This window comes from Petaurus breviceps, unplaced genomic scaffold (assembly GCF_028583685.1).
Source record: "Petaurus breviceps papuanus isolate PSGF00001 unplaced genomic scaffold, PetGlider_PUasm1.0 90784, whole genome shotgun sequence".
Taxonomy (NCBI): Eukaryota; Metazoa; Chordata; class Mammalia; order Diprotodontia; family Petauridae; genus Petaurus; species Petaurus breviceps.
In genome coordinates this window covers 2,005,168-2,022,009 of record NW_027187345.1, presented here as the reverse complement: position 1 = coordinate 2,022,009, position 16,842 = coordinate 2,005,168, and the positions used below count along the sequence as shown (strand labels likewise).

The following is a 16,842-nucleotide window of genomic DNA, read 5'->3' as shown; positions in this document are numbered from 1 at the left end:
TTTCTCTAATTTAATCACGTATGCACTCAGGGATATAAAACTTCCCCTAAGAACTGCCTTTAATGCATCCCACAGATTTTGGTATGTTGTGTCATTATTATCATTCTCTTGAATGAAATTACTGATTGTTTCTATAATTTCTTGTTTGACCCACTCATTCTTTAGGATTAAATTGTTTAATTTCCAGTTAGTTTTTAGTCTGTCTTTCCCTGGCCCTTTATTGCATATAATTTTTATTGCATCATGATCTGAGCAGGATGCATTTAATATTTCTGCCTTACTGCATAGAATTGTGAGGTTTTTTTGCCCTAGAACATGGTCAATTTTTGAGTATGTGCCATGAACCGCTGAGAAGAAAGTATATTCCTTTTTATCCCCATTCAGTTTTCTCCAGAGGTCTATCATACCTATCCTCTCTAAAATCCTGTTCACCTCCTTAACTTCTTTCTTGTTTATTTTGAGGTTGGATTTATCAAGTTCAGAGAGGGGGAGATTAAGGTCTCCCACTAGTATAGTTTTGCTATCTATTTCTTCCTCTAATTCCTTTACCTTCTCCTCTAGGAATTTGGATGCTACACCACTTGGTGCATATATGTTAAGTTATGATATTGCTTCATTCTTTATGGTGCCTTTTAACAGGATATAGTTTCCTTCCTTATCTCTTTTAGTTAGGTCAGTTTTTGCTTTTGCTTTATCTGAGATAAGGAATGCTACCCCTGCTTTTTTTACTTTAACTGAGGCATGATGTATTTTATTCCAACCTCTTACCTTTACCTTGTGTGTATCCCTCTGTTTCAGATGTGTTTCTTGTAAACAGCATATTGTACGGTTATGATTTCTAATTTCTAATCCATTCTGCTATCCATCTCTGTTTTATGGGAGAGTTCATTCCATTCACATTTACAGTTATGATTGCTGTTTCTTTCCCCCTATCCTATTCCTGCCCCTGTTAATGTTCATATTTTCCCTCCCTCCTCCCTTCCCCCCTTAATAGTTTTCCTTTTGACCACTGCCTCCCTCAGTGTTCCTTTTCAGCCCCCCTCCCTTTTCCTCTCCTTTCCCCTTACTACTTCCCTCCCTACAAACCACTCCCACCCCCCTTTCATAACCCTTTCCCCCTCCTACTGCCTGTAGGATATTTTTATACTTAATTAAGTATGATATTTCTTCTTTGCATCAAGAGTGACAGGAACAAATCTCATGCGAAGCTCCTCTCCCTCCCCTCTTTCCCTCTAAAATGATGCTTCCCAACCCTCTCCCTTTTTTTCCTCTGCTATACAGTTTTTATGCCTCTATGAGTGGCATAATTTACCCTTTTCCACTTCAACCATTCCCTTTCTTCCATTGCAGTCCCTTTGTAGCCCTTAATAAGATTTTTTAAAATTGTTATTTTGTGTATTTTATAGTCATACCCTCTACTTGTCTATAACCAGTTTGCTCTTATCAAATAGCAGGGTGTGTGTGTGTGTGTTCTCCTTGTTTACCTTTCTAAGTCACTGTTGCATCTCGTAATTGGAGGATGAATTTTCCATTGAGTTCTGGCTTTTTTATCAAGAAGGTCTGGAACTCTGTTATATCATTGAATGACCATCTCTTTGCCTGGAAGAATATGCTCAGTCTTGCTGGGTATGTGATCCTTGGTTGTAACCTGAGATCTTTTGCCTTCCAGAAAATTGTATTCCACTGCCTCCGATCTTTCACTGTAGAGGAGGCCAAATCCTATGCAATCCTCACTGTGGACCCTCGATATTTGAATTGTTTCTTTCTGGCTGCTTGAAGTATTTTTTCTTTTATCTGGTAGTTCTGGAGTTTGGCCACAACATTTAGAGGACTTTTCAGTTTGGGATCTCTTTCAGCAGGTGTCCGGTGGATTCTCTCTATTTCTATTTTACCCTCAGGTTCTAGTATCTCAGGGCAGTTTTCCTTAACAAGCTCTTGGAGAATGTTGTCCAGGCTCATTTTTTCATCATCATTTTCTGGTAGGCCTATGATTCTCAGATTATCTCTCTTGGATCTGTTTTCCAGGTCAGTTATTTTTTCTTTGAGGTATTTTACCTCTTTTTCTAATTTTTCATTCTTGTTGTTTTGCTTGGCTAATTCTTGGTTCCTCATAGAGTTATTTGTTTCCATTTGGTTAATTCTGGTTTTTAGCAGATCATTTTCCTTGGTTAATTTTTGAAGCTCCTTTTCCATATCATACACTTTTCTTTTTAGAGAGATGTTTTCCTCATTATAATGTTTTTCTAATTCTTCTATTTTCGTTTTGAGAGAATTATTCATTTTGTCTTCTATCTCTTTCATTTTGTTTTCAAAGTTCCTTTTGATCTCATCTGGGAGAGCCTTCTGTGGTTGGAGAATTATATCGAGGGTCCACAGTGAGGATTGCACAGGATTTGGCTGCCTCTACACTGAAAGATCGGAGGCAGTGGAATACAATTTTCTGGAAGGCAAAAGATCTCAGGTTACAACCAAGGATCACATACCCAGCGAGACTGTGCATATTCTTCCAGGCAAAGAGATGGTCATTCAATGATATAGTTCCCTGTTGAAGTTTCAGCTTTGGGTGTGGAGTCCACATTGTCTCCCTCTGAGGTTGGTTCCTCCCTCTGAGGATAGTAGGACTCCAGAGTCTTTGTCTTTGTAGTCTGCTTTCTACCCATTTTGAGGCAGGGTCCTAGCCACGCCCTTCCTCTAGGATCCCAAGCCTTTACTGTAGAGGGTTTTGCCCTGGGGCAAGAGTTATTATGTTTTCAGAGTCAGATGGGGGGGGGTTTGGAGCAAGTGAGGTTCACTCTGTCATCCTAGTCTTTGGAGGTCCTGAAAGGGGCTTTTTAAAAAAAATTCTGGGCTGTGAAGTGGTAGCCCCAGGAGTGTTTGCTGTCCAGGACAGGGGCCCCTGTATTTGCTTCTTACCTTGTTCTTTCCAGTCCCAGCCCTTTGGTGATAGGCCTTGTAGTGGACCTTGTGGTTAGTGGGAAGACTTGCCCTCCGAGTTGATCAGGCCCCTTCCGGGATGCCTCTTATAAAGATCTTTTTACAGCTATATTGGGGGCAAGAAAAATATCAGAGAAGGAATAAGACCACTAGCTTGACAATGTCTGCTTGATACCCAAATGTCATGATTCTAGATTTAGAAATCTATTCCTGAAACTTTGCAGTCTTTCAAATTAGAGGTTAGTAAAACTACTTTCTGGCAAAATTCTAGGACGTTTTATTAAAGGGATATTTTATGAGCATTTAGGAAAGGAAGCAATGTTTATTAGGAATTACCATAGAGTCATCAAGAGAAGGTCATGCCAGATTAAACTCATTTCCTTTTGTGACAGGATTATTAAATTTGTACATCAGAGGAATACTATAAACATAATCTACCTTGATTTTTAATGAGGCATTGCCCAAAATCCCTATTGATATTCTTGGGGGCATGATGGAGAGATGTAGGCTAGATGACTGTGAAGTGAATTATGGACTGTTGGAATAACTAGACCAAAAGAGAATATTGATAGATTACAGATTACTGTTAACCTGGAAGGAGGCCTTTACTAGAGTATCCCAGGAATCCCCTTTGGAATCACTTAATAGTGATTTCTTCATCATTGGAGTTCTTCAGGCAAAAAACTGGAAGCCCAGTTATCAGTGATGTTGTTGCAAATATTCTTGCTTAAATATGGACTGGACTAGATGACCTTTCAGGTCACTTTCAACTCTGACATTGTGTGATTCTGTGAGGAAGATTTCAAAGGAATGGAAATATTGCAGATGGTGCTTCAACTACAAAAAGATGACATTAACAGCTACCGACCCATATGTTTCCTTTATTATTTCAATAAACAACGTTAGGAGACTAGTTTCTGTATTTATAGCAAGAACATCTTTGATGAAAGCATGAGATTGGAATAGACAATTCAGTGTGATAAATTGTAAAGAGAGCTAGATTTGTAGTAAAAAAAAACTGGATTTGAAACCCGGTTGTATTATGTAATAATTGATAACTTTTTGGAGCCTCAGTTTCCTTCCCTATAAGGTGGTTGTATTAGATTAAAAGTTCTCAACCTGGATTCTGTGAACTTATTTTCTAAAAAAAAATTTGCTAACTTCACTTCAGTATACTTAGATTTCTTTGTAATCCTATGCACTTTATTTTACGCATTTAGGAACATTAATCTGAGAAAACATCCATAGATTTCAGCAGATTGCCAAAGAAGTCAATAACACAAAAAAGTTAAGAACCACTAGATTAGATGACCTTTAAGATTTCTTCCTCTACTAAATTCATGATACTCTAGCTGCTTAAAATCAGTGATTTTGAAAGTTGGAGGGACCTGAGTTTCTGTTTCATGCAACCTATGGTTGTTGTCCAACCAAATCTTTGAAGCCACACAGTGATTGTGAAAGGCATAATATGCTATATATATACATATATATATATATGTATATATATATAATTTATTTTTTGAAAGCACTTGATTTGATAAACAATATTGAAGGCTTTCCTCCAATAAGGTGCCTCCCAAACAAATATAACAATAATGAAAGGCTATGGTGGATGGGTGTGATTTTGGGGGTAATGATCTTTGATAATATTTTAGTAATGACTTCATAGAAGATGTAAGACAGGGTGACATATGAGCATAAATTTTTCCCACTGCTATCTTGGAAGATATCCTGAAGAGTCCCACAAACCCAAGAGTATATTATTGGCAGTAATTTTAAATGCTCTGTTAACATTACATTATACTCATTGCATGTAGCCCTTAACTAATACAAATATTTTGTATTAGTTATTGTGTAGTATATATTGTATAGTATTTATATATATATATATATATAGTATTTTTACTGAAATTTATAATGATATGGAAGATATTAGTTTAGCTATCAACAGTATAGAAACAAAGTGAATGAAAATGTATATTACAGAAAGATGGGCAGTTAGTCTAGTGATAAATATCTTGCACACACAAAGCAGATGGGCAATGATTTGGGTTCAGAATTGGGTAGGAAGAGAAGATTCAGTTAAATCATATTTGGAAAGCTACACAATACTCTAATTGATCCAAAAACTGTTTGCTGCCACAAAATTCCTTTCATTCACAATAATTTTCTATGTCATCTAGCTATGAATTTGGTAATAGAACAATATTACCTGAGAAGAAGCAAAATTATAAGCAGCCAAAAGGGTAATGCACAATAAGGGCACAATAATTATACATATCCCCAAATATTTTGGTGCTGGTGACTTGTAAATCATGTAAATATAGATAAGAATATATATGACCATAAAGGAGATGGGGCAGTTATATGGGGGAGAATTAGAAACAACATATGGACAGTGCCAGAAGAACCAGAAGGCCTCCAGTATGTTGGGTGGAAACATGTGGGAAGCCATGGACAAGAATCACACAGGATAAGAAATTGTAGAGAGGTGATCTGCATTCTTAGAAGATATGCACTTTATTAAAATCATATGTATACATATATATACGTATTCATAAAGTACCAATGTAGAAGCATAATGATAAAGTATAAAATGTGACCTAGAAGTTTTCTTTGTTGTAATTAAAATGAACACCTTTGGGGTCAGCTGAGGAATATAAGCCACACATTTTTTGAAGAGTCTTGGAGAGAGCTTTGGGGCCACAGAAGAATACACCAATGTTACTGCTGTAGTAAAGACAAAAACGAGAGAAGTATTAGAAGAACCAAGGCTAGTTTAGGTTTCATAGTGTGAGGTGGATGAAGTTTGTATCCACCTCCCTATTTCTCTTCTCTTCAACCTAGACTCCCACAATTATGCTCTAGGTTCCCTTTTGTCATTACAGAGAATAAACTAATTTGATAAAAACCAATTCCTATTAAGTAATTATTGATTTAATGTGCTTCTTTCCAGGTTTATTTGTATTTTTAAAAGGACAAAGTGAAAGGACAGTACTTGATGTTGGAATGAAAAAAAAAAGAGTCTTGGAGAGAGCTTTGGGGCCACAGAAGAATACACCAATGTTACTGCTGTAGTAAAGACAAAAACAAGAGAAGTATTAGAAGAACCAAGGCTAGTTTAGGTTTCATAGTGTGAGGTGGATGAAGTTTGTATCCACCTCCCTATTTCTCCTCTCTTCCACTTTCACCTTCTCTTCAACCTAGACTCCCACAATTATGCTCTAGGTTCCCTTTTGTCATTACAGAGGGGAAACTAATTTGATAAAAACCAATTCCTATTAAGTAATTATTAATTTAATGTGCTTCTTTCCAGGTTTATTTGTATTTTTAAAAGGACAAAGTGAAAGGACAGTACTTGATGTTGGAATGAAAAAAAAGAAGCTAAAAGAAAAAAATTGCAGAAAGGAATAGATCCTGCTGATGTAACTTGTACATCTGAATGGATGAAGTATTTCATGTTACCAAAAAATATGGAGCTAGACCTAATGAGGTGTGGAAAGAGGAAGGTAGCAGATGCTATCAGTTGTCCTGAGAAGAACATCAACCTGGCACTCCCACGCTTGGGATTCCAGGATCTAATCTGTAAAATAAGAAAGAAGCAGGGTTTTGATGATGTCATAGATTAGCTCATCATATTATTTTGTCAACACCCTTGAAGAAGGGAAAACTAGAGAGAAATCTAAGAGAGACTTCAGGGTGAATCACTGCAATTGTCAGGGTCTGGTATTTCTACTCTCTCCCAATATAATTCACTTTCCACTCCTAATACCCTCTTCCACCATGCCTCCGAGACTCCAAATTGATATCTTCAAGTATGGGTCTGACCATATCACTCCTCTTATTCAGAACCTTCAGAGACTATCTATTATAACTGGCATGGAATATAAACTCCTCAGTTTGGCATTTAAAACTCTTCGCAAACTGATTCCAACACATCTTTCCAGACTGATTTCCCTGTCTGGATTACTCATACTATGTTTCATCAAACTTGGTCTTTTTATACATTTCATTCCACCTCCACTTTCCATGCCTCTTGTACAGACTGTCTCTTTCTCTCCCCCCCAAGCCTCCCAGCCTAGAATGCACCCTCTCTTTGCCTCTGCCTCTGAGGGTCACCAATCTCCTTTGGGGCTCAGTTCAAGATCACCATACTACCCAAAGCCTTTCCTCATCTCTCTAGTTGTTAATGCCCTTCCATCAATTTCTTTGTATTTACTTTGTACATGTTTTGTATTGACTGGTGTAAAAAGGCATGCATATGAAGCCCTTGTTATCTAATTGGTAATTCAAGTACTACTCTGCTGGTATACTTGACTCATGCTCTGTGCACAACCATGATTGTATACATGTTGTTTTACTCCTATAGAAGGCAAACTCTTTGAGGGCAAGAACTATTTTGTTTTTGTATACCCAGTGCCTAGGACAATGCCTTCTACATAATATAGACTTAATAAATATTCAATGAATTAATGACTGAATAAATCAGTGGGTTAAAGTTGGAAAAATTATCAGTGATTGGAGAATGTTGAACAAATTGTGACATGTATATAATAGAATATTATTGTGTGGTAAGGACCAATAAATAAGGAAAAACTTAGAGAAACATGAGAATCCTTATATGAGTGACACAGTAAAGAAAGAAGAAAAAAGAATAATACACACAATGAATGCAACATGTACATGAAAATAATTGTAAAAGGCAAAAAAACCCCCTCAGTTCAAATTCATTTGACAGTGTTGGTTACAAACAATTAAAGCACTCATCCTTTCTTTCTTTTAGCAGCATAAGCTGCAAAATTGGAAATAAGTATTTTCAGTTGCAATCATTCTGTTGGGAGGTATTGCTTAACTGTTTTTATATTAAAAAATAGGGTTATTTAATTGCTATTAGTGTACTCCAGTCCCTGTCACTAGTTTCTTTGTGCCCTCAGAGAAGAGAAGGGCAAAAAGACCGTTGAGTATAAGGAAACATCTCTAAAATCAAATATAAAATGCTCTGTCATTCGAAGCCCTTTCCTATCTTTCCAGTTTTCCTTAACCTTACTCATGCATAAGCTGCAATCTATTGATCTTGGTTTCTTTGCTATTCCTTTTACAAAACACACCATCTACTGGATGACCATTTTCAATGTCCTCCATGCCTAGAATCCTCTCCCTCCTTGGTTCCCTGGCTTAAGTCAGGTCTTAACTAAAATTCCATCTTATCCAAGAGACCTTCCCTGATCCTCCTTAATGCTAATGTCTTCCCTCTGCTGTATATATATCCTGTATATATCTTGTTTGGACCTAGTTGTTTTCATGTTGTCTCTCCCATTAGACTGTGAACCCTTTGAGAAGAGTGCTCGGCATATAGTAGGTACTCAATTAATGCCTCTTTATTTGACTTGAACATTTTATTAAACATCAGTTATATTCTAGACATAGTTGTAGACACAGAAAATACAAAGAAAGGTACCAATTTTAAAAGTTAAGTTTTTGGGGAATAAGTCAAATTAGGGCTATGCGCCCCTGATCTTTTGAATATGATCATGCCTGAATCAGAGGTTGTGGGATATTTTGGAATAGTGAGGCCTCCCTTGTATCCCCCAAGTCATACCAGGTAAATTACTGTCTACTCCTACTGATACAGAAGGCCACTCTATTAAAATGGTTTCAGTTGTTTGTGAGTATCATGGGATTAGAAATTCTAGTAATCATAGTGGTCATGTTCTACCTCATCTCTGGCAGTATATGAAACCCTCATAGAGTTTTGATTCATGTTATATAGCTATGGAGTTTTTCTGGTTGATTTCTATGGTACTTTCAAAATCCAGGCCCAAAAAACTATAGCCACTCTATACTGAAATTTTTATCACCCATAGCAACTACTCAAATACTGCTCTTTATTATTGCAATAATTGACTTTTTGCAGGGAAGTACTTATAGCCCAAACCATTCCAATATATGTCTCAACACATTCTTCCCCATTTAACTGTATTCCAATTATTATTATGCCTCTGAGAGTCATTAATAAAAGGGAATACTTCCAGGACATGACATCTGTGACAGGAACTGATGGTTCAACACAATTTCCAACCCTGCTTTCAAAGGTACCTTGCAAAAGGTAATTACAGTAATTTATAATTACAGTACATTTAAACTAATTTCCTCTCTCAATTCTAACTGCTACTTGAAAAGTCCTCATCCCCATGGCAAAATTCCAGAAAATTCTTTTTCAAAAAAAAGATGCCCACTAACACAGACAACTATTTCATTCAATAAAGTTGTTTTAAGGTGTATATGCTCTCTGTGCCAATTCCTACTTTCTCCACACCCAGAAAGGACTTATAGGGATAAAGTGCTAGGATGAGCCATTATTATTACAAGGTGCCATACCTTGAGGTTATTGGAAATCCTATGTGGATTAATATTTAGATAATAGTGCTACTCTCTCCCAAGCTCCCTGCTCCTTTCTTTGGGCAGCCATATTTAAATGTTGGGGGTAGAGTTAGGTGGGTAAAGAAGTTCAGCTTTTGTTGCTGTGTCACTGGGCTTTGTATATATAGCATAATAATACAAGACCAAAAGTCAACAGGAGAAAGATGAAAAGAGTCCTAAAGAGATTCAAGGTCTGTGGAGAGTGTAAGGCTAGTTGTGGCACAGGAGTTCTCCTGATTGGTCCACTCCTGACATATGACCTCAGATAGCAGTTCTAAGTCTGCATGACTTTATTACTGACCTTCAGATTTAGAGGCAACGCCACTGATGGGGATGCTTTACCATACGTATAGTTGACTCCCGAGACTGACTACCGCCCTATGCCTAGGTTAAGATAATTCTATGTATTCTACTTGTAGTCACTATTTGCAGAGCCTAATGGTCTTAGATTTTTTGCCTCCAGGTTTCACTTAAAAATTTTGGGGCAGCTATTTGGTTTAGTGGATGGAGTGTGAAATTCACAGTCAGGAAAGACCCAACTTCTATTTCTACATCAGATAAGTTACTAGCTGTTTGCCCCTAGGCAAGTCACAATCTCTCAGCCTCAGTTTCCTCATCCATAAAATGGAGATAATAAAAGCATCTACCTCATGAGGTTGTTATGAGAATCAGATGAGATAACATATGTAAGGCACTTTATAAGCCTTAAAACTAATATACACATATGTATACATACACATATGTGTATGTACATATATAGTCAAATATATACATATGTGACTATATGTAATGCTAACTCAGTTATATTTATAACAATTATAATACATTTTACTGGTGACTGTCATTTTTACATCATAGGCCTAATCTGTCTTCTCAATCCAGATTCATTTTTCAAAGGAGCTATATCAATTTCAAATGCTAAATACTTTCCATGGGCTGCTCAGTGTCCAGCACTAAGCATGATCAGAGATCTGAATAAGAAATGACCAGACCATGTGGGTAGTTCAAGGAAGAATGATGAACTCCATTTGTTGATTCTTAGTACAAGGTTTTCATAGAGCAAATGAGACAAAGGAAGGGGATTCAAGTTTTCTTATCATTACCTTAGTCTGTTAATATCCTGGAAATAGCACGGAATAGATGATTTGACAAGGATTTGTTATCTAGATGACTAAAGTTTTGGGGTAAAACCTTTGATCTCAGAACTTAACATCCTTTTAAGTGTAACCCATAACAAAGAACTCAGGAGCAAGCTTAACAAAAAAGCCACATCTCAAAGAGCTCTTATTTTAAAACACACTATTAAGATTATTACCTGAGTCCTCAATCAGGCCTCTTTGGCTCCCCACAAATACCAGTTTCATATGTGTGCCACTCATTTCATTCAAGGTTCAGATCATTGACCATTTTACAAAGGAAGCTTTCCTGATCCCACACACTGTTACAATACCCAATTTCTCTTCAAACTACCTTGTATTTATTAAATTATTTCCTCTCCCTTCCCTTCCCATGCCCTAATATAAGTTTCTTGAAGACAGAACTGTTTTTAATTTTGTCTTTGTATCCTTGGTGTCTTGCATACTCGGTGCCTTGCATGTAGAGTGCTTAAAAAACCACAGCAACAAAAAAGAGTGCAGGACTGAAGTTATTTAAACTGTTTCCCTGTAGTTCATAGCTATATTATCACATTTAAGGTTGTAGTTTATATACTGTATAATATTTATGCCATTATCCAAAGACTATGGATGTTACATGTTATCAAAGAATCACAGAATTTTGGAGTGGGAAAGGACCTTACTGACCATCCAGGTCAACCAATACCCAAAAGGAATTCCTACAAAATCATATATGAAAAGTGGCCATCTAGTTCCTGTTTGAAGACTTTTAATGAGGGAAAACTCACTACTTGTTTAGGTGGCCCCAGTCCTATGGATAACTATAATTGTTAGGACATTTTTCCTAACATTTAAAAAAAATCTACCTCTTTGTAATTGTTCCTGATTTTGCTTCTGGGGCTAACTCTTTTCCATATGACCGATATTCAGTTACTTGAAGTTATTTATCATGTTTTCCCCCAAGCATTGTCTTTTTCAGGCTAAGCATCTCTAGTTCTTTCAGCTGATTGTCATATAACATAATCTCAAGAATCTTTGCCATGTTAATTTCCTTCTTATGGACATTCACCAGTTAATCACCTGATTTAAAAAAAAAAACCAAGATCTTTTACTGTTTGGGCTTTGGCACACTCATAACTGCAATGTTATATATTCTATATGTATTTATATATCTTTAGTTGTTCTCATTTTCTTAGAATATTGATTTTTCATATAGATATTAGGTAGTCCTACTTGTCAATTACCACATAAATGTTAATTTAACATTTTAGTAAAGACCAGGAAAATAGATGTACACATACATGTTGCTCCACAGTCTAGCTATAACCTACTTTCCCCAATTTATTTTATAAGTCTCTCCTTCACAATCTCTTCATTCTAGCCAAACTGGAAAGGTAGCTGTTCCCTAACTTCATTGGTCATGTTTCCATTAATGTACATTCACAAAGGACATCCCCATCCTTGGAACACAGCTCCAGTAAATTATTGAATACCTACTATGTGCAAGGGTGTGGATTTCCTTATATACTAGGGTTATACACTAAGGTGGCAAAAAATTCAGCCTTTCCCTGTATTTCTGGGACCAATGCTCATTCCTAGAGGCAGCTAGGTAACATAGTGGATATAATATGGACTGGGAGTCACCAAGACCTGAGTTCAAATCCTATCTCAGTCACTTATTGTTGTATGAGGTGTTTGACCTTAGGCAAATCCTCAGTTTCATCATCTGTAACATGGGGATAATAATTTAATTCACCTCATGGGGTTGTAGTGAAAATCAAATGAGATAACATATGCAGAGTGCTTTGTAAACCTTAAAACACTATATAAATTCTAGTCATTGATGATGATTATCTTATTTACCTCTACATACCCTTCTATAGCATTTATGTTTTCCCATAGGAAAACAACCATTTATGAATAAATATTGTGTTTCATAAAGCAGAAAACCCTCACAAAGCTGTTACAACACAGATGTGGCAGCTTCCCTTTTATGAGAACATGGACAAGTCCTAGAGACCCTGAATAGAATTGAGTAAATGGGGAAAAATACTCCTACAAAATACTATTACCTAACATTACTTAGAATTAAACAAAGATCTCCAGTAAAAGAAATGTGGAAAAAGGGTGCATCATTCTTCAGTTTACAGTCTAAAAGCTGTAGATCTCTGTGAATCCATAAGGCTCTGGAATAGAAGCAGCATTATCGGCATTGATCCATCTAGTGCTGCTGACTTTGCTGAGAAGAGAACAAAATTTAAATGAGCTACAAAAGTACTTAAACCTGTTAAGAGCCTTGTCTTTGGAATTTAATAATAAAAAATGCTACCAACAAAGAAGAAAATTCAATTTTTCACTTCTACATTGGCTAAATATCTATCATGTTCTCTGGGGACTCTCCCTCCCGCCCCCAAACACTTCAGCTATGCTATGGACGAATGGGATTCAAAATATTGTATGTCAGGAGATTTAAATCCAGCAGATATATGGGAGCATGGTAAGCTCAGGAGTAATCCTACCACCTCCCTGCCTTCTTTGCTCCTACTGCCTTGAGCACCCTATCTTTAAATTGTATGTTTGTTTTTATGTGCTGGTTTTTATGCTTGGTAAGTTATATGCCTGGAAAGATGGACTCTAAGCCCCATTTAAAAAAAGAAATCAAATTACTCTATGCCCAGAGTGCATTCTACAAATAAAATCAATAAATAGAAGCTTTCCCTTGGATTTATGGGGACTTAGAGAGAAGACACAAGGGCTACATACTCAAAGTTCCTTTTTTGGACTGGATCGTAGGCCCAACCTTGACTTAATCTTTTCTGGGTAAACATTTTCTTGTAACTAGAAACCCTCCCAAATAATTTGTCATATTATATTTTATAGAACAGTCTTTTGGGGCTTGTTGTTGTTAGTTACTCTGATCCTGCACTAAGGTAAGTGTTCTTGTATTATCATATCTTTCTATTTGGAATCACCATCACTCATTTCGAACTCCTTATTATGTATTCTTTAATTAATGCCTACAACTATGCCTCAATAATGTTCCATTTTATTATTGGACAGAACAGAGTAGCTTTTTCAGGCTAAATTCATCTCATCCCCATTTTTACTAGTTAAAGATTTGCCTAAATGTTGCTGAGACCCTTTAGAAGGCTAAGGTCTGAACTGTCACCTTTATTTTCTTCTTCCTTCTTCCCTTACTCCTTCTTGTCCTTTAAAAGGCAGACCTAGGGGACAGGACAAAGTAATTTTTTAATATTCCCAAAACATATAAAACAAAATCAAGTATAGTCATGTCCATATATTCTTTCTGCTTATAGCTCTTGGGTTTTGAGTTTATCACTCTTAGGGCAGTCATTTTGGCAAGGCTTTAAATAATAGGACCAACTCTATTTTATATATGAATCTATTGTCTCCTGTCACTGTAGAGTCAATGAACAGTGTTACCATTTTTTTTTCCTTCTAGTTGTATTCCCAATGGACATATCTAGTGATTGGGGAGTGCTACACAGTGCTGCCAACCCCCACCTCCTACTTAGGCAGACATTTTGGGCCCTGTTACTTTTTGGAGAGTGCTGTAATAGTTGAACCAGATCTGTCTTAGCAAGATAGGTACCACCTAAGCCCAAAGTATATGTTCAACGAGTCAAGGAAAGAATTCCAAAACCAATCATCTAGAAATCAAACTTTTCTTACTACAAGCAAAGTAAAGCAGGATTGCATATTTGAGATCATATTATTAAGTTTAGTCTCCCATATCATGCTGATAGATATATCTAGGGGCTAGTTGATTTTGAATAGAAAGGTGTTATGTAAAGATACTAAACATGCTAGTGAAAGCAAGAGTGCCCCCTGCCCAGTTATAGTACAATCCATCTTATATTGGAATATCACTTAATTGTTTGAGTATTTAAAAGAGTTAATAAACTTGCAAGATATGTCAGTCAATAGAATTCCTACATGCAATAATCTGAATGCTAAATTTTTAAAAATGTGGTACTAAAAGCACTATGCACATGTATAAATGAGAAATGAAGGGTGTGCATACAGGCAAATGTGAAACCATATGGACACATTTGCCCAAATTAACATGAAAGTATTTTTACATTCCTGAAAACAATGGGTGAGATAAAATTCATTCATACAATATGGTTCTAGTCAACTTCTAATTAAATGGCAGGCATAGCTCTACATTTTCTTTTTATCTGTACATGTAAAGCTCATTTTATTCATTCCAATACACCTTGATTTTTTCACCTCCTAAGCAAATCTTGAAAAAACAATCCATGGTGATATTTAAAAGCACAAAACCACACCTCAAACAGGCATTCACACATAGAGATCTCTGCTGCAAGATTGTTCTGTATCCTCCCCCAGGGATGAAATGTTGCACAGATTAATGTTGCCATTAATATTGTCCACTAGGTGGGCCTCTCAAATACTCAAATGTATTTGTGACCTCACTGATTCGAGAATTCCCTTCAGCTTCATAGATTGCCACTCATCCTGCAAGTCCAATAATGAGGATCTGCCCAATGAACAGGAGGCTTTCTCACTTTCTTCTGACACTGTAATGGTATCAGTGGCAACAGCAAGGAACAATAGACAGATAACCAGAGAACTCCACTAGTAGTAACCTTACAGGTTGGGATATTTGTTGTTTACAATGGAGTCCCCAAGGTGAGAGGATGGTGGTGGTAGTGGGGAAAGGTTCTACACTGAAATGAAGAGCCATGTGTCCAAATGATAAATGGTCAAAGGATATAAAAGACAGTTTTCAGAGGAAGAAATTAAAGCTATCTATAATTGTGATAAAGTGCTCTAAATCACTATTGATTAGAGAAATGCAAATTAAAATGACTCTGAGGTACCACATCACACCTATCAGATTGACTAAGATGACAGAAAAAGAAAATGATAAATGTTGGAGATGTGGGAAAATTAGAACACTAATGCATTTTTGGCAGAGTTGTGAACTGATTCAACCATTCTGGAAAGCAATTTGGAACTATGCCAAAGGGTTACAGCAGTAGGCATACCCTTTGATCCAGCAATACCTCTACTAGGTCTGTATCCCAAAGAGATCATAAAAAAAGGAAACGAACCCACATGTACAAAAATGTAGCTCTTTTTGTGGTGGCAAAGAATTAGAAATCGAGGATAGAGGAATCCCCCATCAATTTGGGAATGGTTGAATGAGTTGTGGTATATGAATGTAATGGAATGCTGTTGTGCTATAAGAAATGATGAACAGGCAGATGTCAGAAAAATCTGAAAAGACTTATATGAACTGATACTAAATGAAATGAGCAGAACCAGGAGAACACTGTACACAGTAACAGCAACATTGTGCAGTGATTAGCTATGATAGACTTAGCTCTTCTCAGCAATACAATCCTGAAGGACTCATGATGGAAAATGCTATCCATATCCAGAGAAAGAACTATAGAGTTTGAATTCAGGTTGAAGCATACTATTTTCATTTTTTTCTTTCTCATTTTTCCCTTTTGTTCTGATTATTCTTTCACAACATTACTACTGTGGAAATATGTTTAACATGATTGTACATGTATAACTTATGTCAGATTGCTTCCTGTTGTGGGGACAGGATGGGAAGAAGGGTCAGAGAAGAATTTGAAACTCAAAATTTTACAAAAATGAACATTGAAAACTATCTTAACATGTAATTAGAAAAATACTATTACGATTTTTTAAATAAAAAAAAGAAATGAGTCATGGCTGAATATAGGCAGCTCCTGACTATAGTACTTCAACATCAATATTTCAGGAATCAGTGGTTTCAATGGTGTGGGTATTGCCTCCAGTGATACAAATCAAGACCATTCCATGTCCTTGTTAACATTTTAATGAGAGGCAAGGAAGTGTGGTTTTGTGGAGAGTGTATTAGACCTGGAGTCAGGAAGACCTGGGATAAAATCCCACTTCAGACAGTTAGTAGCTGTGTGACCCTGGGCAAATTACAACCTCTTTGGGCTCATTTTCCTCATTTGTAAAATGAGGAACTTGGTCTCATCCAGGTCCCTTTCACTTCTCTATAGATGATCCTCCCTGTTTCTGGGCTAAACAAATTCATCACCTAGTACTAGTTAAGAGAAGTTTATCACAAAAAGTTTTGTGAAGATATTGTGGAAAGAGAAAATATGGGATACAAAGTTATTTGTGGGGAAAATCAATATAAAATAAAGGGGCCAGCATAATACATGGAAGTAAAACCTAAGTACAAATGTAGGAAACTTGAAAGTAGACCAACAAAATTTAATTGAGTGCCTTAAATGACCTTCTGAAATTTAGGTGAGCTCTATAAATCCCTATACCTAAATTTAAAAATGCATTCAGAAAATTAATTCCATCTGAA

At 36.4% G+C, this 16,842-nt stretch overlaps 1 protein-coding gene across 1 annotated transcript in view; it reads right to left on the bottom strand.

The window, feature by feature from the left end:
* Positions 1 to 5,475: 5,475 nt before the first annotated feature.
* The window catches only part of NOX3 (NADPH oxidase 3), a 100,530-nt gene continuing 89,163 nt past the window's right edge, over positions 5,476 to 16,842 (bottom strand). Inside the window, exon 13 of the mRNA XM_069069745.1 lies at positions 5,476 to 5,664. Coding sequence (XP_068925846.1) covers positions 5,538 to 5,664 — 127 coding nt within the window. The 3' untranslated portion in view covers positions 5,476 to 5,537. The remainder of the gene's footprint in view (positions 5,665 to 16,842) is intronic.